Below are 22,252 nucleotides of genomic sequence, written 5' to 3' on the forward strand. Positions count from 1 at the left end.
TAGAACTGTGGAATTGTTTATCATGAAGTAAAATTGCATGGTCAACAAGGCTTGTGATTGTATTATATTTGTATTTTAGTGGATGGTTGGAAAAGTATAAAAAGAAACTTTTCGTTTTAAGAGGTGGTTCAAAACGCGTTGATAATATTGAAGTTATTTCGTATTAAAGTTAATGGCGAATTTTGAGGAACACGTAAAGTTCGGTTTTTTTTTTTAAATCAATTTCGTCTTAATTGCATTTTAAGAGAGATTTAATTTAAAGGTTGCCATGGCGTCAAAAGATTTACCGCTGTAAAGATTAAAAATTCTTGGTGGCCACGTCGAGGGGTCAATGTGATTATCGCGCGATTCTTTATTCTTGTCGATCATGTCATGTCGTGTCACGCATTGCACTTAATTTATCTCGATCCAGAGGGAAGCCAGATTTCGGAACCACAACGTTCGCGTGTCGAAATCATTTAGCATGCAAGCGCGCATTGAATGGCGTCGATGAGCCGCACGCAAATCCACGCTGGCAGCGAAGACACTTAAACTCAACCTGTTTATTAGATGCATATAAAGATATATAACTGTATGACAATAAAAGGGGCAATTCTACACTCGCATCCTCCTCTTTACCGTGGGCAACTTTCGACATCTTGATGCGAATCATGCTTTTTGGTTGACGCAAACTTTTTTGTACGAAGATTGAAATAATTGTCTTTGATTTAAATATTTTTTAGACTATTTTAGAAATACTGAGAGCAAAATTTAAACGTTAACGTTGCTGGGAATGAGTTTTAAACGTTAGCCTCGCCAAGCTCTGTGGGAATGTTAACGTTTCGCTTAACTTTCGTTTAACTTTTCCGATCCACCAAGAGGCCCCGAAAAGCTTATACGCGCCTGACGGTATACCGTTGAGCATAATAATTGAATTGATATAAGCGTCGCTAGCTGCCGGGCGATTCTCGTGGAATGCGAGAGAAGCAGGATGATGCCCATCTAAAGGGGGACCGCTAATCTCCCGGGGTCAGGTCGCGATTCTTGGCCTCCTCGGCATGCGACACTCGCCGCTCCTCCAGCGTGTTAACAGAACTCCGTTTATCAGGGCAATCACGGGATGAGGAGGGGCGAGAGGGAGGGGGAGGGGGAGGGGGAGGAGAGGAGAGGAAGAGGAACGGGTTTAAACCTCGCGGGAACTGGTAACCGACTATTTTTCAAACGCCTCGTGTGTTTTGGCCGCTGCGAGCTTTGAAAATACAGCCGTGATTTATGTATCCATCGCTCTCGTTCGTGATTTATGCAGCGCTCAGAGCCATTTTTACCGACTGCAAATGAGGATGAGGAACAAACAAAGAACAACGACAGTTAAATGTAGAGTAAACAGACGCATAACTGAACGCATAAATTGCATATTTGCAAATCGTCTCTCGTGAAAATACGATTCGTTATTATGTACCAGAAGGCTACGTATAAAATTATTTATATATAAAATTCCATACATATATATATATGTATATTAAATATGTATTAAGTTCTTGGGAGTGAAGTTCCGATTGCTGCACAGTATAAAGAGGAAAACGAACTCACAGGGTGATAAGTTACTTCAAAGTGAAGTTAATTTATGAGCCGCCTGATATATATGTACATTCTATTCATAAAGCCGAAGCTGTTAATTGATTCTCGGTTCAGGAGATATTTTGCGAATAAAATTAGCAGCGCGTAAACCACACTCGCGCGATGCACCATCGATAACTCTTTAGGGCGGTCTAATAATACGCTTCAAAGTGGAGCGCGATGTGGCGCGAATCAACGATCCGGCTAATTTGCGACGTACACACGTCACCGTTCTAGAGAGACAACGCTTCTCGCTTTGGCTTAAGAAACGGTATCAAAGGAGGTTACACCTGCGACACGCCGGGCGACCGATGTGTATTCGCCGAAAATCGCTGGGATAAATTTGACTCCCACAACGCACATCGAATCGCGCCGCGATTATTTAATCTGTCACGTGTCTGGCGCAATTCTAGCGCATTATTGTTCGTCGCCGTCGCTGAAAATAAATTCGCGCGTATGCGGGTATAATGACACGAAAGTTTGGGAAGATATGCTAGAAGTCAATATGACAAAAGTGTCGAAAGTTTTATCACACATTATGTATAAGAGCTGTATACGTTATTTGAGCATCATTAAATTCTGGCAGCGCTGCATCGTGAAAAATCCGCCACCTAATATAGTCAGTGAAACAACCGGTAGCCCTTTTCTCCCCTGACCTTCAGTATCTGCGATCGGCGAGGATTTGGCGACATCCCATATATGGGGCACCAGTAGCGCGCCATCCAATATTCCCGTGGCCGTTCCCGCGATGTTCTCGCCAGCCCGATCGTTTGGTAGCCCGCAACGACAACGCGGAGAAGTGCAGATAGCCGCCGGTTTATCGGCTCTCCGCGGTGTTAAGCGTCGCCCACGCGTTTTCAAGAGCGAGAAAGAGAGGAGAGAAAACCGCGGTCGGCGCGACGGACGAGGCTGTTTATTGTTATCGCTATCGTTCGCCGAGGGAAGCTGATACGCGCGTCACCAGCACACGTGCCGCTCCGCGCGTGCATGAGCCACCGAACGGCGAGACGCGAACGCTTCCAGTTTTAACGTTTTGCTCGGGAACGCTCACCGGTTTTTGCTGTGGAGAAACCTATCGAAGAGATGCTCCGTTTTCTTCTCGCATCTTGAAGAAGACCTTATGAAAGAGAAACTATCGGGAGAGATATCCTCTCTCTCCGCCGGAAATAACAACACGTTTATTCGTGAACAGACACTGTTATTCGCAGTCGAATATATCTAATGTGTTTCTTTTGCGATTTAGATGCTATTAATAATATTAGATTGATCATCAATTTAATAACGTGATGTTACATTTCCAATTTTGTCATAAAACTGCGTTTCGAGACCAAATGATAATTGACGCATTGTTCAATTAAATTTACAATTATTGTTAGGCATAATATTCCGTCCAACCATTAAAAATATATTTTTTGCGTCATGTACTTGTAACATAAATGTTAAAGTACGTCTGAGATTTTGCATCTTTTTAACATTTAAATATTTTTGTAAAAGAAAAATAAAGATACTTTCTTTCTTTTGTTAAAAAAATGACAGAACGTTTCAAAAGCATCGGGCGATTCTTTTTTCAGTCGTCGATACAGAAAGTTATTTGCGATTCGGTATATCGAGGTTCGGAGTTAAAGTCGAAGAACTCCGACGTCGGCGACTGACGGCTGCGCCACTGATATCGAGGACGAGCCATATCCCGATAATTTTTTACCCGTCGCCGTCGTTGTCGATGCTGAAAGAAATTTCGCTGACTCAGCCGCAGCCGAGCCGAGCCGCGGGCTTCTTCTTTGGGCTTGAGCGCTGAAAAAGAGAGCCGAGTTACAATTTACTGCGATAACGCTGTATCTCGGTAGGTCGTGACGTAAGGTTATCGTGCATGCTTTTCCGTGGTCGGAACGCGCGCTCGGTCTCGCGTTTTCAAACAAATTACCGTCCGCGACCGGCACGACGGCTCCATTTTTCAAGCCCCGCCGCTGCGCCAACGTTTTCTAACAACACGTTTGTTCTCCGCTGCGTCGTTCGTCGTTCACCAGGTATCCCGTCGGATGTCCTTTCGATTAGCGGCGGTAGAACTTCACACAAAATTATATAACTTACCTTCGCACGCGCTTAAAATTCGAAGCGTCGAAATCAAAGGATGAACGTTTGACCCTCAATAAAAAAAATATAATAATTATTCTATTATGCTTTTACATTTGACTTTACGCTTTTTACATAAAGTTAATAATATTCGAACGTTTAAAGAAATTAAATTGAATTACGTAAAAATGTTATTTTATATATTCAACTCCACATTTTAAAGTGACACTGTTTTATCGTTACTTCGTTTTTACGCACGGTACTATTCTTTACTTTGTTTTTTTTTTCACTATGAATTTCCTCAGTTACGATAAAACAGGTGCTTTTTCTCGTGTTCTTTCAACTATATCGCGTCGCCGTCGCGAAGTGGCACTCGCGCGGGTCTCGCGCGTAATATATACATATGGGGGAAAGAAAAAAACAAACAAACAAATTCGCGCAGGTACGAAACGGTAGGACACTGCGCTTTCTGCCGGCAGCCGAGCGACATTTCTGACGGCATTCTAACTCGTTTCCGTGCCGGCATTCTCGTGACCGCGGATTCCGCGCACGCGCGCGTTATTTACTCCGCGATTTCGCGAAAATGAGAGGAGAAAAAGGGGCAAGGATGGGAAAAAAAAGAGGAGACAGAGAAAAAGAGATGGAAGGCGAGCACACGTTTGCTCTTGTGCAAGCTTCGCCGGCGCGCCGGGTGAAAGTCTGTTTGCAGTCCGCGAGAGCACGTCGCCGGACCGCTCTCGAGATGGATAAGGATCTCGAGGATCGATCGGCGCTCGCCCGTCGATCTCGTGAGAAAATTTATCGGTCGATCTCACGTCAGTCCAGCCTTTTCCCGTATTGTCTGCTCTCACGTCGCAGTCGCATAGTCGCGGGAGACGCGGAATCTCGGAGACGAGAGCCGCGGATTGGCAACGTTCGAGCTCAAACTGAATCTTTCGGAATCGTTATTTATTTTACGTCTCTCTTGAGATTTTACGAGGGACGTTTGCGAATCGCTCGCGAACGTCGCGTGCGACTGTGACGCACCTATTTTTATTATCTTTTCCGTCAGCCATCGTCGGGGGAATTAGGGATGAGTCACGCCCGCAGTTGAATTCGTTTCCGTGCGGGATTTCCGTAAAATTGCATACGTGCATATCGATTCGCAAATAATTCGCAGCGCGGCTTAACGAGCCCGTTACCGCACACGACGGCGGGTTCATTATATGGGATAGGACAATGCGCGGGGAGACACTTTGAGGAACGCGCATTCCTGTAATGCCTGCGCCGAGTCGATCCGCCGTTACATAAGGATCAACAGCGTGCACGTGAAGATTACGTCGCGTCGCGAAAGCTTGCTGAAATAAAGTCAACGGTTAAGTAAAGCCGGGTCGGGGAATTAGCGATTCCAATCACGTCCCGCGCGGTGGTTAAACGCGATATGATCGCCCTACGTGTGGACTTTTATTCCCCGTTATTCCACACGGAATGCCTTTAATATTTATTAATTAAATCTTGGAGAGATTGGAAACTAATCCTACTCTAGCTGGCAAGGTCTTTGGGAAATTGATTTTTGCGAGATCGGAAGTTGACTCTGTTCGACCGGAAATTTTTGAGAATATACGAAACTTTTTGACTAGGAAAGGAGGCATTGAGGATTTTTGGAAAACTTGCAAGAATCTTCAGAAATTTCACATATTACTAAAGACTTTTACGATTTGTTTAAAACTAATTCAAAATGTTGACGGTTTTTGACATTTGTGAATCTTTGGACAACTTTGAATTGTGTGCAAAGAAATAAGATTTAAAAGAAATTGCAAGTTTTTAAATTTAGCAAAAAATATGATCTATCATACCTTCTTTTCGCATACTATCAGTGTCTCGACCTTCTTGCATTTTTTTTTTACAATTTCTCTTTTTTTCTTTAACGCCTATTTCATTTTAAGTGCGGAAAACGCAATGTAGCGCAGTTGCAAAGAACAGGCTTTGTGTATCGGATTTAAAATCCAGCATTCTCGCAGCGGGACGTTCTGAATCTATACTTTCCCCTCGCGGTCCCAGGAGCTAAAACAAGAAACATTGAATTAAACAAATGGATAAATAAATCGAAAACAGAGTATAGAGAAAAAGGGGGCCAGAGAGAGAGAGAGAGAGAGAGAGAGAGAGAGAGAGAGAGAGAGAGAGACGACAAGGAGGCAGCTCGCAATTTATATCTACGCAACCAGCGGCGGGCGCATTGCGAACACTTGAAACTTGAAACACACGGTGTCTGCCATCGGATTGGCCGCCTTCGGGCGCCTTATAGGGCCCCGCGCACATGCGCGCGGGCGCGCGGTGCGTCTTGCGACATCCATCAGAGGCGACCGGCGGCGGTGGCTACCATCGCCGGTGTGTGTGCTACTCTTTCTCTCCGCGCGTTTCTTCCCTCCGGTGACAGCGGCGGTTGCAACCCGTCGTCACTTCACCTCCATTCCATTCGCGAGCTCCGTCCTCCGTCCGATCGGGCCTCCTTGTCCTCGCCGTGTCGCCATGCACGTCCTTTGTCCTTTTACCTCTCTCTCTCTCTCTCTCTCTTGGCTCTCTTCTTCTTCTAGTCCTGTTGGTCCCTTTAATCCGTTGATCCCCTTCGTCTTTCCAGTCTCCCTAATTGTTTTAATATTTTTGCTCTCTTGATTGTCTTATTTTTATGATGCCTTGGTCCTTCCGTTAAACTTTCACGTCCCTCTTTTTTGTTCTCATTTGCATTTCATCCTACTTGTCGTTTTTCTCTTCCCAACTTCAACAGTATCTTCCCTACATTCATTCCTATATTTTGGTATTCCCAGTTCTTCTGTGCCTAACCCGATTCTCTCTTTTAATATTTTTTATCTTAATATTTTTTATGTTGATAATCTTTTATCTATCACATAATCTCCCTATAATCAACTACAATCTCCTTTCATGGCCTCTTTTTAAATTACACATCTCGATCGCTTAAAGGAAGTCACAAAAGTGCTTAATAACCATAATGTTACTTTTACTCGCAAATTCCCGATAGAGGATGTTACGTATAAGAGGGACTTTTTATTGGTTCTCAATTTCAAGAAAATTGACAAGTCACGATTAATGCGGATTTTTCGCCGAATATAACGTAAGAAATATGTCTCGTACTTGCGTCATACTCAATATTACCGGCTTCACCTCTCGCATGACAAAACACACACGGACACCCGGCCGATTCGATGCGCCAACTAAAGTGTCGATACATCGATTTGTTCCAGCAGCCGCCCAGCTCGCAGGAGCGTGGCAGCGGCTTGGCTGTGGGGCGCCAGGTGGGACCCGGCAGCACGGGAGGGCCCGGCGCGGTGGACCAGGCCCGGGATCTGAGTCCCTGCCTTCCCGCGTCGATGGGCGATGCTGCGCGACCCACCACTCTACCGTGCAGTCCTCCTGCCGCCCATCACCACGGGTCCCATCATACGCCCCTGCATCAGACCCACTGCGGCACCAATAACAACTGTTACGACGGCTCGACCACCCCTTATGAGTCGAGGGACTACGACTCACCCGGAGGTACGATTATCTCTTACCTGTCGGAGGGGGTTGGAACGGAGATGTCAGGATCCATTAAGAAGAAGAGACTCGGTTAATAGAATTATCCATTTTTTTCCTATTCTTCAGATTTTTTGTTGTAAGTCTCTAAAGTCCTTTGAATCTTCTTGGATATCAAGATTAGTTAGTTTGTTAATATGGTACCAATAACGCTGGCGATGAATAGAAACAAAAGATTAATGACGAATTTTTCCGGCGTGCTCCTCAGCGGGCGGACAGGAATACCGAGGCAGCGGTGGGAACTTCGAGAACGCCAATGACCTGAGCATGCCATCGCAGACCGCGCACCATCATCACCAGCATCACCACCACCATCACCATCATCATCCCCATCTGCAGGCGCATTCCCAGGAACAGCAGAACACGACGGAGCAGCACTTGCACGCCATCCCGAAGCTGGAACCGCCGCCCACGCCACCCTCGCAGTCCGAGGACGTTCCGGGGAACGTCGTTTGCGCGGGATGCGGCCTCAAAATATCGGACAGGTTCTACCTCCAGGCCGTCGACAAGAGGTGGCATGCCGCGTGCCTCCAGTGCTCGCACTGTCGCCAGGGCCTCGACGGGGAGGTCACCTGCTTCAGCAGAGACGGGAACATCTACTGCAAGAAGGACTACTATCGGTAAGCGAATATTTTTAAATTTGCGTTAACAATCTAGACGACGTAGGCCTACCTTAGCGCGATTAGCTCTCCTATCTAATCGACGTTAAAAGGGAAAGAAGGATTTTAATAATACCGACGTTAGCCGTGGGCGAGATTCGCGCGCAAACCGATGTTTGACAATAAGAGAAAAACGCGCGCAGAAAAAAGAACGTGCGTGAATCGGCGACTCGAATAGAAGAAGATACGCGAAGTCGCTATTTAACGCGCTCGCAATTGCACTTCAGGCCCGAAGAGGCCCCCTCTCAGCTCGAGGATCGCTGAATACCTTCGCGTAAGAGAGGGTCCCGGCGCTCGAGGAGAGAATCTTGATTTCTCCAACGTGGACGATCTTATCGATGCTCCTCGCGACTGCCTTGAGCGATTTCGTCCTATTTTCGATCGGGACGAGGCCGCGACTCGTTACGAAGTCGTCGAGAATAGCCGTCGCGCCGCTCACGCGAGCAAGTCAAGCGCGAAGTAATTTCTGCCGATTTGAAGAGCCGCGCGCTGAAGAAAAAAAAAAAGGAGTCGCGTCCCGCCTGTTGCGTAACCACGCGTTTCTCCGCGAGCGTGCACCTGTGATTTCAGTCGTTACGAGTGCCCGCAAATTGCGGAGGATAATGCGGAGCGCAATTTTTGAGCGAGTTTGCCTCCTCGAGGCTGGTCTCGCTCCGAGAAATACGCGATTCCCGGAACGTCCTCGAAGCCTCGGGGTTGCGGAGTTTTCCGGAAATTTTCGGATTTCTCGTGAAACGATAAAGGAGTGTGTATATTTAAATTGAATCGTATATATATGTTTATACATGCGCATCTTCTACACTGTTAAATATTTAAGTCAGTACCTTGAGTTAAATAACATTTTGTTATTTTCAATTACCATGTGTCTCAAAATTTATTTTGACTTATATAGGAATTAAAATGATTCAAATTGAGTATAATTTGACACTATAAATTTAACAGTGCAGAAAGAAGAATGATTGACTAAACTCTAACTTAAAGTTTGTAAAAGTAGGCCCGCAGTGAAAGTAACTTCCGTCAGTTTGTCGTAGGGATTCAATAAATGAATTCTGATGCACTCTCTTACAATATATCGACGACCACTTGGCGACGCGTCGTTATGCAGGGCCTGAGACGTCGTCGTGTCGGGATCCAGTCGGGCCTCACACGGTGTCGATTCGCGCACGTTGTCGCTTCGCAGGTACGGGGCCCCCGGCCCCATACGTACCGTGGTCCACGAACTAATGGTCACGACTCGACCATTTACCTCCGGCGGAGCGTCGATTGTTGATAAGTAAATCACCGGCCGATCTACATTTCGCGAGCGGCGGACGTGTACGTACACGTGCATCGGCGTCACCCCCGCCGATGCACTCGATTGGCCGTTTTCGTGTGACCTCTCGGGCCACGTCAATTACCGGCAATTCATCAATCGCCGAGTTTCCAGATCGCTTGGCGGAACGTGACATTTCCTTCGTCCAACGTAGATATTCTCTCTCACGTCACTGACTCGCGTAGTAATTGCAAGAAGAGAAACAATTAAACAGATAATATTATAAATAAATGGATAAGAAGGCTATTAAAATTAACAAGGAAGAAGTGGGCTTTGAGAGTCAAGCGCGATTAGTTGAGGTAACGTTATATGTAACATTTAATTAACAATTTAATATAAAGTTGTAAATCGCACGTTTTGGTTCTACTTCGAGAGAGAGAGAGAGAGAGAGAGAGAGCGGTGACAAATAAATTAAATATATAAGCTCACGCTCTCCGACGAGCATCTTCTATTAGACAATATAATTACTCAGAGGAGATGTATAATTCGTAGTTTGACTCGCTATTAATAAATCCCGCTGCAAATACTGTAAAACTTTGAATTTTTTGCGAGTTGCGGACATCGAGGCGCCTGCCCCGCGTTGCATGGATTTAATTTCGGCGTGTCCGCCATTGCGGCGTCGTCACGCCACGAACTCATCAATTACTGTGGCTTCATCGGTGTCTCCTTAATGTCTTATCGTCTTAAAATCGTCGCGAGCGAACATAACTCGCCCGTTGGTTCTGTCGCAATTTCGGGAACTCGCCTCTCCGCGTTTTCCTCTTCTCGCGCGCCGCGCCTTCCAAAATCGCATTAGCCGATCTTAGAGAGGGTGAACCCGAGATCCTCGGGATAAGCAGCTGGTTCCGTCGTCGCGCGTGCTCCGACTTCGCTTCGCGGCCGAGCGCGCGGGCAAGGAAGAAGGACGAGCGAGCGGTCACATGCACATGCACGCAGTTCGGCGAGCTAAATTAGCCAGCGCTCGTCACTTACGGTGATTCGGTTCGTTGGGTACCTGATGCGATCTTAATAGCATAATAATATAAATAAATATGTAATATGATTTACTTTACGCCTAGATATTCGGGGGAGACGTCGTGCGAGATCCGTTCAATTCTCTCGACGATTCAATCTCGTGTTAATTATGATTAGGCAGCGTCGCATCAGCGATAGCTTGTTTCGCTTCTTCAGGCCAGGTACAACGTTCTCCATGCAGGGAGACGCTCCATGCTCGAGACTTGAGCTTTTTGTTATGTTCGCGACTTTGTACGTTTCTTGTTTGGGAAACGCGACATCCCGGCGCGGAGAAGGCGTGCACGGGTCGCTCCGCGTCGCGTTCACACGTCACGTCGCGCACTCGTGCACGCGAGTTCCGCGGTGCGAGTGCGTATGCGGTGCCGCATACGTATAGCCGACACCGAGGATGGAATAGCACAGACATCCCGTCACGACACGGTTTTAGCCCAAAGCCTTATCTTCGCGCCGCATGCGCGTTTGCGACGACCGGCTGTTATTAGCCGGGGACGTCGCACGTCCGTGCGACGAGCTCGATTCTGCCGTAACATCCATTCGAGTGTTCTCGACAGCATTAATGAATATCTGTTTGGACCATTCACGTTCTCAGACAATATCCCCGAAAGCACTCTTTCCAAACAATCAATAGGGCTCAAAACAGTCTAAAAAATATCTGAAAGAAGTTTAAAAAAATATCTAAGAGTCCGTATATATTATATTTTATATATAATATATACGAATATATATATATATATTTTATATTTTAATTTGAAACCATTAAAAAATTTATCGTCTGTTTACACTGCTGAATTTCTTGTGATTTGAAATTTGGCATAGTTTGCTGTATATATATTGTCACTTTGATATTCCATTATAATAATTTCTTTGTTTCACAGAGAGCAAAAAAGCTCTCGGAAATTTGTTTCGAAATCTTTACCTCGTAAAATCGTAAAGAGATAAGTGATATTAAGCTCAAAATTTCGCCCGAGTCTTCAAACAGATGGCCATTACGATACGATTCACTGATTGTCCGGTCGCCCCGAGGCGATCGCAAGGCCAAGGATGGGCCCTGCGTGTCGACGGCTCTTAAAGCCTTAACGAGTCACTTTCCGGGAGAAGAATACGAATATCGCCGCGTTACATGTCGAAAGTACCTCGTCACCTTGCGTGTTACCTCGGCCCGCCCGGGTGGCTTCGTCGTAAAAATTGCTTGCCCGTAAAGAGATCGTTGCACGCCGAGGAAGTAAGAGCTTCCTGGACTGTTCCGTTCCTTTCTTGCTCCCCTTTCCCCTTGTTTCTTTTTCCGTTCTACCTTCTCTCGCTCTTTTTTTCCCCTCCTTCTTGCCCGTACATTTTTCTCGAGCGCGCCTTCGTCGTGCTTCGATCCACGACGCACGGCGAACTGTACATTTGCTGTTAAGGACGTTCTCTCGTCCTTATACCAAAGAAGATCGATTTTCTTAGGATTTTCTTGAAACTGTGAATATACGTTAATTTAAGTGTGCTTTATGCGTGGTATAAATTTCAGTACCTCTACCGGTATAAAAAATCAAGATACTGAGCTTCAAAATTTAAAAAAAAAAATTTTTAATTTAATTTTTTTTAGTTTTGGCATGTTTTCCTTATAGAACTCGACGAGAGCAACTTTGGTCCTCTTGGCCAACCTCGTATCTCTTACCGTTTGGCCTGGAAAACCTTTTCATTAGTAAAAGTTGAAACTTTGAGTCTCAGTATCTTGATTTTTTATGCCGGAAGAGGTACTGAAATTTATACCACGCATAAAGCACACCTAAATTAACGTATATTCACAGTTTCAAGAAAATCCTAAGAAAATCGATTTTCTCTTAGTATAAGGACGAGAGAACGTCCTTAATCGAGGCGTGAATGAAAGAACACAAAATTGCAAAAATTCACGTTTCCGTGAATTCAGGTGAATGCAACACACATCAAAGTCGGCACATATATACAGAGATCTAGAATTATGCCAGAGAGTACCAAAACGCGAAATTATGTAGGTATATGAGAATTTAAATTTGCTGCAGCTTCAACATTGCAGAATTGTAAAGCCATAAAAATGCCAAAGCTTATAAAAACTACGAGCTTCTACAAGATATAAAGTTCTACAAAATTTATAAAAATCTAAATTTTGAAAGTACCGAGAGAGTAATGGAGATGCTTGATAATTCAAATAGATATTAATATATACATATAAAAATTATGCAAAAATTTTTATGATTTCTTTAAGAGTTCGAGGAAAATTTATATAATAATATATGGATATATAAGCGCGTAGCGTTCTCTCTGAAAATTCCCGGGCTTCCGCGTGTCGGCCGCGGCAGCGCGAAAAACGAGAGGGACGAAGTCGTTAAACTTGCCGACGATTCCGAGTAGCGAAGGATGCGTCGGATCGGATTTGTTAGAATGTAGATTTCGCGGTAGGTTTATTTTCGTTATGGATAGCCGTTGAAGTGATCGCCGGTGTAGGGCGCTCAGCCCTCGCACTTTCCTTCGCCACTGGTTATTTATCGGCCGCACTCTCGCAACCACGTGGGACGCTGGACACGCATAATTTATCGAGCGCGACTCCCTTACACATGGCGGTCGTAAGGAAACTCCACCGCTCCACCCGAGTCGTCGTGAATCCCGATCAGCCTCGCGTTCCCGTTTTACTCTCGATCATCTTTGAATTTGTCGAGAGTCTTTATTTCTTGGATCAATAATTAACATCAATGCCACGGTCATTGCACTCGCTATATAATGATTAAAAAACTGGACCGAACGATTAGTAGATTCGGGAAGCGCCTTAAAAAGCATACTTGATTAGTAAGTGCGCTTAGATATCAGAAAGTTGGGTGTAATCTCTGATGAACCTCCGCGTTTGATCCTTTACCCCTTAATGAAGCCTTTATTGCGCAATGTTAATTTTTCATCGAGATGGACCACGGGGGGGTTGTTATTCGATGATTCCAGTACCTCCCGTACACCATCATAATCATCTGCACTCATTCGTAACTAATTTCACGCAGCACTTAACGTAAATAACGCTCGCAGCTGGTGCATTTACCTTCCCTTCATAAAAAAAGAGAGCATCGAATGGCACACGGAATTCAGGTGTACGTACCACCGGATCTGAAACGTGTATCTGCTCATTCATTAAATGCATTAGCGCGATTCATCAGCGATCAAGAGTATAGACACGCTTCGATTCTCATCCGTCTACAGTTGCGTCGACGAACGGAGCGGAAAGGACGAAAAAAAGTGGAAGAAAAGGGGAGAACAATGTGATTGAGGAATCCGTGGCTTTTCAACTGCAATGTGTTTCTTCGAGCCGCGATTCCAGGCCTCGCCCAGTTTTTGACCCTATTGCTTCTTCATCTTGAAACACAGACCTTCGAATTTTTTTAATCTTTCGAACATTCGAGTCTTGCTATCTTCTGACAATGTTTGAGCCTTTGAATAAGCTGTACTTGAAAGCAAATTTGAGCCACTTGACACTTTTAATAATCCTCCTGTTTAATTACTTTGGAAACTTCCAAAGATGCCCGATTTAGAATCCCAATTCTCGTAATTTTTGTCGAGGCATAAATACTTTTCTTATTAAGCATTTTTAAATGTTTTAGCACGAATAATATAGCTAAATAGTTGTGCTCTGTCATTCAGTATTATTAGGTTTACGAATCCACGTTTGAATTCTCCTTGGTTTTGAAAGCGAAACTGTTTGATCGTTATCAGTAACGGGGATCTTGTTAAAGAGACGGCGAAACAAGTTTCTCGCGCGAATTCTGTCGTCCGCGCGGCGATGATCACCGGACGCTGTTTCCGTTGTGGGAAGTTGCCGTTTTAAATCAACGGCTCGCAAAGGAAATAGCGAGTGGTAATTGAGCCATAACCCTCGGCTGGCGAACACACAAATATTTCAGCGCCGGGAACCCGCTCATAATTTAACCCTTATAATTAAGATGCGCCGGCGACTCGCTGCATCTCGCCTTCGTTGCACTGCGCGAGAATCGCGCTGCTCCGATAAAACGAGGATCAGTATCGCGATACCCTTGCTAAAATAAGCGTAATTTGTGCTCATGAATACTACGTTATTATGGAAAATAAACCGTAGCTTTCCAAGGGTCGACTAACTTGAAGTTCACGATGCGTTCCAAAATTGAAACAGAGCTAAATTCGCAAATACGCAATCTCGAAGCTTCAATAAAAACTCGAAATGAAGACAAACTGTTCTGAATATTACAAATCTCCCTAATCGCGACGCTATATCGTGGCACTGTAATGGACCGTACAGCTGTGAAATCTTGAATTTGTTAATTGAATCTAAAATTATGAAACTTATCTGTCGGGTTCACTTCTAGATTCCAAAGTTTGACTGTGAGTAACGAGTTTCAAATTCCTTATATTCGGAGGCATTTGTCTCTTGAAGACAAAAGACAGTTCTCTAAAAGGGTGTAAAATCCTGAAACTTAATAGACTTCCAGATTTGTACTTATAAAGACACCTTCGGTGATGATTAAGCCTCGATAACGATAACGGTTAAGCTAACGCGCTCGAATCTCCGCGGTGTCTCCCGAGAATTTCAACGTTCTCTCTGGCCCCGAAAGGGTACAGAAACGTGGCCGTGGGACATAAATATGACGACGGAGTCACGACCGCGGCCGGCACACGTGTCGCGGCACCGACGGAACGAGCAGGGTAACATAATACACGCGCAACGACCGGCCGGGCGACTCTCGCGCACCGTAACGCATCGCGGGGACGCATGCATCATCGGTAGCCATTCCGGTGTCGCAGTATCTCTCGACCCTTTTCTTGGATCGCGGTAATCGGTACCGCGCGGCCCGGGCTTATGCCTCCTCTTCGTCATCGTGACTTTGGAACTTTAGAACTTTGGAAATTTTATGGTATAACCCCATCCCCCCTTCGCGCCCTTGGAATTTCCGGGGACTCGATACGGTGAGAAACTGAAGCGTCGTTTTCTACCTGCGAAACTACTTCGACACTCGAGGAAACTGGTGATTGCTTCCTTTTGACATTTCGAAACTTCGGCGCTTTAGAACTTTCGGATATTGCAAATCACCCTAATCGCGACGCACTATATTGTGGCACTGTAACGGACCATAGGTACAGCTGTGAAATCTTCAATTTGTTGAAGTTTAAAGTTATGAAACTTATCTCTGTCGGGTTCGCTTCTAGATTCCAAAATTTAATTGCGAGTAATAGGTTTCAAATTCCTTGTATTTGGAAGCATTTGTCTCTTGAAAACAAAGACAATTCTCTTCAGTTTTCACAAACGGCGGCGTCCAGCTGATTGAGACATCAAGGCGGGGGGGGAGGGGGATCCTCTTGGAAGTCCTCGACGAGTGAATTATATCCGCTCAGTTGGAACACAGCTAGTCTCTTTATTACAGATGACAGGACGCAAGTGATCGGCGCGATACTTCGATGTAGTAGAGATCCCGTGAGATAACAGGCGTATTTGTACAGGCGACACCTGCACGCGCGGGGGCCCCGCTTTACGCATCGCCGAGGAGAACGCGGACGAGGTCGGTCCTTCCCCGTCGGCGATGTACCAGCTCGCGTTATCAGATTCACGGACAATGGCGCCCCGCTAGTATCCGTTTGTCCGTCCGCACCACCGGACACCCCTGCGATATTAATTCGGCGAAACGCGGTGACCTGAGCTCGAACATGCTCAACATCGCCCCGTATTATCGAAGGGTACGCGCTACCTTCCGAAAGAAAAATTCGATAACTTAATTTAACTTTACCTAACTTTACGCGAATTATTGTATCCGGAAAACATCTCACGTGTCATAAAGAAAAATTAATTAGGAAAATTGCCGTTCTCGATATTTTCACAAATACATAAATGAAATTTTTAAAATGTTTTATTTAACATTTAAAAAATTTTTTTAATCAACACCGAATAACAGCAAAAAAATTCAGCTCGAGGAAGAGAACCGCGGATATAAACTCCGTTCTCGCGTCTCGGCGGGAATTCGTTGGTGGTTTTTACGAGCGGCCGGTCGTCGCTCATCGCCGTATATTCATCGGGGATTCGGCGCGTATCTCGGCAGGGGGTGCGGCGGTGCGGCGGTGCGGCGTTCCCTCCGCGAACGGAGGTCCCGGGGGCCGACGGGGGTCTCGCGCCGTTCGCCAGCGGAATCGCGAGCGTCACCGCATAAACCATCCCCTCCTCCCAACTCGTCCTTCTTCACCCGCGAAAGTATCGTGTTACCGTTGCGGTGAGCCACCGCCGCGCAAGATGGACAACTGGAGATTGCCAGCTTGCGTCGCGTGACTTACAGGCCCGCGACTTCGTAATCCTACGTGTGCATGGGTTACATCGCGCTCGGCTCGGCTCAGCTCGGCGCTCCCCCGTAAAACGGGGGCGGAGATTTATGGCGTAAAAGGGCGGGTTACATAAGTGGCGCTGCAGTAGACAACGAATACGAGGAATGCGAGAGGGTCTCCGGCGCTTCGTTGTTCCTCCGGAATGTGGCATCTTCAGTCTTGGGATCCTCGCGGACTCTGAAACTTAAAAGTTTCATTAATTTCGACTCTATTAACGAAAGAAATCTGTGGTCCAAACCTACACGAGCTAAAATGTTTCTAAGCGGATATACACTTCAGATGAAGTGTTTTAAAATGACTCGTAAAATTATCCTTGTGTCCTGCTCTGGAGTGTTCTTCCCGGATAAGAGAGGCTTGGTCATCCTTTTATCAGGTGGAATCATAAATTACGTTTGAAATGCATAGTTGCCATCGGTGGCGAACGCGAGAAGCGCGTTCCGGATAAATTACAACTTTATAATTTCCCGCATCTATTACAACGTCCGATGAGATATGATACAAGATTGTCTCCAATCGCGGAAGCATAAATCCACGCGTCCAGCTCCGTGTAAAGCCATGTACTCGGTGTACGAGCAGCGAGATCGTTCCTCCGCTGGTAGATCGCTACTGACTTTTATTTAATGTAGCAGGTAAGTTAAGTTGGAAGCTGGAGTCACATTTCTGCGATGACTTTGGTAAAGAAGGAATGAAACATTGGCTTCTCCTTATAAAAGGAATATAGCGTGCAGAAATTTGCTAAGATTTGCAGTGATCTACAAGTCGTAGAATTCAGTCGAGTGGAACCAATAATGGAGTGGAAATCTATAAGAATACGAGAATGGAAGAACTCGAAAACGTGAGAAAAGATATAAGGATTGATTTATTATTTAAAAAATTTTGTTAAAAGAATAAGGAACATAGCAAGAAGAAATTGTCTATATTTGCAGGAGTCATCATGGTTAGGATTCAGTCGAGTAAAACCGACAATAGTACGGAAAGAGATCTAAGCATCACAGGAAAATCAAAGAATTCGGAAAGAAGCAAAGATCGACTTGCTAATTTATGAAATGCGATAAAAAATATATGCACGTTTACACAAAAATATTTTAGAAAAAGGAATTTTAATTAATTACTCGCATGTTTTTTTTTCACAATATGCGGAATATTCCGTGGATACCTAATTCCGATCAGAAGATCTGCCAGGAGCAGCCAGGGATTCAGGACCCTGACATAATATAAACGGAATCGAGATGTCGCCGAGGATAGGAACGGGCGTCAATGTCTCGCAATATATTATTTGTACGTTAACCGAAGGGAGAAGGCCCTGCTCATTCGCGTGGTATGCCAATAAGAAGGCGGTCGGGTGATATAGCGCCCGTGATCTAGATTAATGCGAGCACATGCACTGCCGGTAGCGGTCACGTAGAGCGTCCCACGCGCAGCGTGTGTCCGCACTGTGGTTGCGCGCGAAGCGTCCCCGGGCCCCAGGCTGGAACGTCCGCGGGCTGTCGCTACATTATTCATAAAATAAAACGTGCGAGGAGGTAGCGGGGCCGAAGGAAAGGAAAGGGAAAAAAAAAATACTCGAGCGCGTCGAACTCCGCGCAAGCCCCAGCGCCGTGTCGAACGAGTCGCTCGGGATTAACGCTAAAATCATTCATCAGGTGTTCTTTCGCCGAGCACTTCCGGCGAGCGCGTCTGTGTCGTTAATAACGCCGTATACACGCGAGCGCGCCTGTTTTGCCCGCTGTTAAGACTACGTTATTCGCTGACAGCGATTTTCATGCACAATCTTCGATCGTCGCGGGAACGTTAGTTTCTAAATTGATGATTACGCCAAGTAACACGAACATAATGAGGGGATGGATAAGTAAGAGTATCAAAATATTACACATATACGTGACATAGTTCATGCGAATTATCTTTTTGAGGCGCTTGGAACCCAAGGCTCTTGGGATTTTGAGTTTATTCCCCCCTCGGGAATCCTCGTACGAGAAATACGAGTGTGGAAAATACAAATTGATGTTGGAAAACTTGAAGTTTTCACGGGAACTAGATAGGTATTCGCGAATCGGAAATGCTGACGCGTCGTTCTGTTATGTCGCGTAGAGATATGGTCAGCAACCTTGATACAGATTCTGTACGCACTTTATGGTGCCCCGTGTTTCTGGTCGTATTAGTCAGCGCTTGGATATCCAAAAGCAACGAAGGCCTGACGACGTTTATCCGTACATGCGCGGTTCGCTATATACGCAGTGTCCAAACAATGCGAATAGTTCTGCTAATGTATAACATGTAACACAATATAAAATTTAATATATTTGTAGATATTTTATGATGGTAACATTTTTGCTAGCAAACATTTTACTCGTACATATATTCGCATTATGTAATACATATATTACGATTAATATAAATAATTGCCGATATAAATACCGTAGAATAAATTTTGGCTTACATAAAAACTGTCAAAACGATCATTATCAAGACAAATAGTCAGTACTTTCCATGTAAATATCGCCAGCATTATTACAAGAGCAAATATCATCGGGCATATTTTTTGTCACAAATTTTTTCATTGATTAATTTATTATCTTGATGTGATCGGTAATGATGCCGTATTAAAATAATAGGAGCAGGTACCTGGTTGATCCCGCGCTAAAATTCCCTGTCCCTGGGAAAAGACCGGCTCCGAAATCGCGCGTGTATGTGTATAACAGCCGCGAGATCGCATCTCGGGACACCCTGTATCGCGGCCTCCGATATACATTTTCTGCGCGGCAACCCGTTTTCTGCGCGCGCGTTCGGGGATTAAGCGGCTCCGGCCTTGCCTGGCGACACCGATGCCGTAAATTATTATTTCCACGATAAAAGCCGTCGAGAGAGGCAGCGCGGAGCGCTGCTGCCGAGCGGAATTCCCCCCGGCTACACCCGTAATTAATGCATCTGACGATAACCGCGGCCGCGCAGATCTAATCGGGCAGATCCGCCGATTGTGGCGCGGCGCGCGAAATAAATGTGCGCGAGCGGTTTGAGAAATTCGCCGGCGACACACGGGCCGACGTAAAAAAGCGGATGAAACGGATGCATGGGCGTAAGGACGCTAAAGTGTGACATCGATACTCCGGTTCCATTCGCCCGGCATCGCGAATGCGTCAGCGCTAATGTCGCCATGTAAATGGCGAATCTGGACCGCCGTAAGAATCGGCCTCTCGCGGTAGCCAGATGCGGTTGTTTGTCTCTCGCAGCGTCGTCGCGAAAGAATGAGGAAGTCGTTCGGCGATACGCCACACGTGAACTCTGACCGTCAATTATCATACTGTGCTCAAGACTCTCAGGAGTCGCGACACGTCGGACGTTACATGGAAATGCGAATAAGGAGTTTCTGCGGCCGATCTCGCGTGCATGAGAAGAAATCTCTCTCTCGTTGCGCGACGCGCCCCGCTTCCCCTCCCGGAAAACCGGGAGAAAAGAGAGCGACCGTCTCTCTCCGTCTCTTTTTCGGGACCGGAAGAAGAAAGGACTGAAAGAGAAGAAAGAGAGCAAGGCGAGTCCACGTGGTCCGAGTGTGCGAACGCGCGGCGAGCGGTCCGCCGCGCTTGGCGCGAGCTCCATAAAGGATTTCCGCCGCCCTTTTCTCCCCCTTCGGAGGTGAGAGCGACTGTGGCGCGCTTAGAGCGCGCCTCTCTCTCCCGCATTGTATAATAATGTATCGCATATGGTGCATCTTGTAAAACTCTGCGGGCGTTCCTCCCCTCCTCCCCCTGCCTCCACCCCTCTCTCCCGCTCGCCGCTCCGTCTTGTCCCAAGCCGAGAGGATGAAGACCCGGAATGAGATTGTTCGCCGGGGCCCCGGTTCATTCATCCGGCTCGACGGGGCCTTAGAGGTGACGAAAGGTCCCGAAAAACCGCCTCCAGGTCACGTTCGACGGGGGGGCCCCGAAGTCTGCGGATTCCCGGATCGCCCCGGCGAAACGTTTCATTCGGGATGGGCTGGTCGGATCGGTCGGACGCTCGCAAAAGCACGGGGTGTGGTGTTTCATTGAGAGAAGTATAAATAAGGGGGGGGGGATGAATGTTTTATGGGATTTTGAGGGTAACACGGTTGGGTTGCGAGGGCTTTGGTTCGCGTTATATGCGTCATATCGCGACTGTCTCGCACTGTTTCACGCCACGTCTCGTGTTTCCGCTTGTAGTAGCCCCCCCCCCGGGGGGCGTGAAATACACTCCTTCCGGAAAACGCCGATCTCACCTGTTGACGATGGATTAGCGGCAGAAAGTTATCTAGTTGAAACTCTCGCGATGATAAGTCCGTTTTGATTGCGCTGTCTCCGTCACACTTATAGGTTGCAGTCCATTTGATGCTACAAATGCTTTGATAAGAGCTAATCTTCTCCTTCTTTCTTCATTTTCTTCAAAGAAAAGAGAAGAAGAATGCTTCGAAGCGTTTGTAGTGTTAAGTGGACAGCTTTAGTATTTGAATTGTTAAATTGTCTGTCGTTACGGTACCGTTCTTTTGACTTCTCTTCTAATCCTTTCTCAAAATATCGTTAATATTGTTTGTATCTTTTAGAAAAATATTTTCATATACTTATTATATGTATTGGCTCTGTCTATTGGAAGAAACGTTAAGCTATTGTTCTACGCAGCTGACAACTGCTTTGTGTACCTTCCCAGTGCCACCGTGCTAAAGTGGCCTAATTACCCGCATATTTAAGTTTAAAGCGAAGTTAAAACTTCTTAGGAGGCTTCCTCTTAGGATATTCTACTTAGGAATTAAAGGAATCTCTCTCATCATCATCGTGATATATATTGATAAAATATTTTTTTAATAGCTTTGCTTGTTGTGTGTTTCTTTCTTAACTGTACATCTATTGTTACCACGTATTTTTCACTTTCAATTTTCTTCAACCAGCGGTATCTCGCTCGATTAGCGAACAGGGTACGACAGATCCGATTAGGTGAAAATATGCGGTCTTACACGCCGTTGGAGACGAAGCAGCCGCACCCGTGGTCATCGCCCCATTGGAGGGTAGGGTAGTCAATAGGATCAGAGACGATAACAATGTGTCTCGAGTCAAGAGCCCCTCGAAGGAGCGGGAAACCTAGTGCGGTTAGTCTCACACAACACAGCCCTTCGAATTTATACGATTCTCTTTCGTTCTGGAACTGTCAGAAAGAATATCCTATACCTTTATAAATAGGTATCGTCACTTCAAATTACTTCTTTTTGGAAATCTTAATCGTATATGTGTGTATTCGCATTTTCATATATTTTAATTTATTTTCATTATGGTTGCAAAATCCAGAATACATTTTTAGCAGAATAACTATTTTCATCTTATTCGTATTTCCGTCAACGGTCGATTTACGTAACTTTTATTTATGCAGATTATCCTGTTCCAACAGCCGTTTCTCTTGTGCGAATGTATTTGTTCCGCATTTCTTTATTTTCCAATCATGCAGATTCTATCGCGAGCGGCATTTCATACATTCACATCCTCCCTTTGTCCTCATCTAGGTATCTCATTCTCGTCGATCTGTGGAAATTTCACTTGCAACACCGCGAGCGTATCCATCAATCGTTCAAGGGGCTTGACGACGACCGAAAAGTCTGGAGTGAAATCTTCGCGTCGAATAAGATGTGAAAAACCGTAAATGTCAAAGTTTCGAGATTTCAGAATCCATCAATTTGAAAATAAAATCAAGGTCTCTA

At 45.6% G+C, this 22,252-nt stretch overlaps 1 protein-coding gene and 1 long non-coding RNA gene across 6 annotated transcripts in view; one reads left to right on the top strand and one right to left on the bottom strand.

The window, feature by feature from the left end:
- Positions 1-22,252, top strand: part of LOC143897921 (LIM/homeobox protein Lhx9-like) — an 85,547-nt gene that overhangs the window by 54,512 nt on the left and 8,783 nt on the right. For 2 of the 5 annotated variants that reach the window (XM_077406902.1, XM_077406898.1), the window contains 2 exons: positions 6,906-7,269; positions 7,445-7,856. In XM_077406902.1, the coding sequence (XP_077263028.1) occupies positions 7,032-7,269; positions 7,445-7,856 (650 nt within the window). In that variant the 5' untranslated portion in view covers positions 6,906-7,031. The remainder of the gene's footprint in view (positions 1-6,905; positions 7,270-7,444; positions 7,857-22,252) is intronic. The other 3 variants (XM_077406903.1, XM_077406900.1, XM_077406901.1) reach the window with 2 other exon arrangements.
- LOC143897925 (uncharacterized) overlaps positions 14,068-22,252 on the bottom strand; it is a 125,356-nt gene continuing 117,171 nt past the window's right edge. Inside the window, exon 3 of the long non-coding RNA XR_013257039.1 lies at positions 14,068-16,734. This is a non-coding gene — a long non-coding RNA (uncharacterized LOC143897925). The remainder of the gene's footprint in view (positions 16,735-22,252) is intronic.

This window comes from Temnothorax americanus, unplaced genomic scaffold (genome assembly GCF_048541705.1).
Source record: "Temnothorax americanus isolate GAGA-0224 unplaced genomic scaffold, ASM4854170v1 Scaffold21, whole genome shotgun sequence".
Lineage (NCBI taxonomy): Eukaryota > Metazoa > Arthropoda > Insecta > Hymenoptera > Formicidae > Temnothorax > Temnothorax americanus.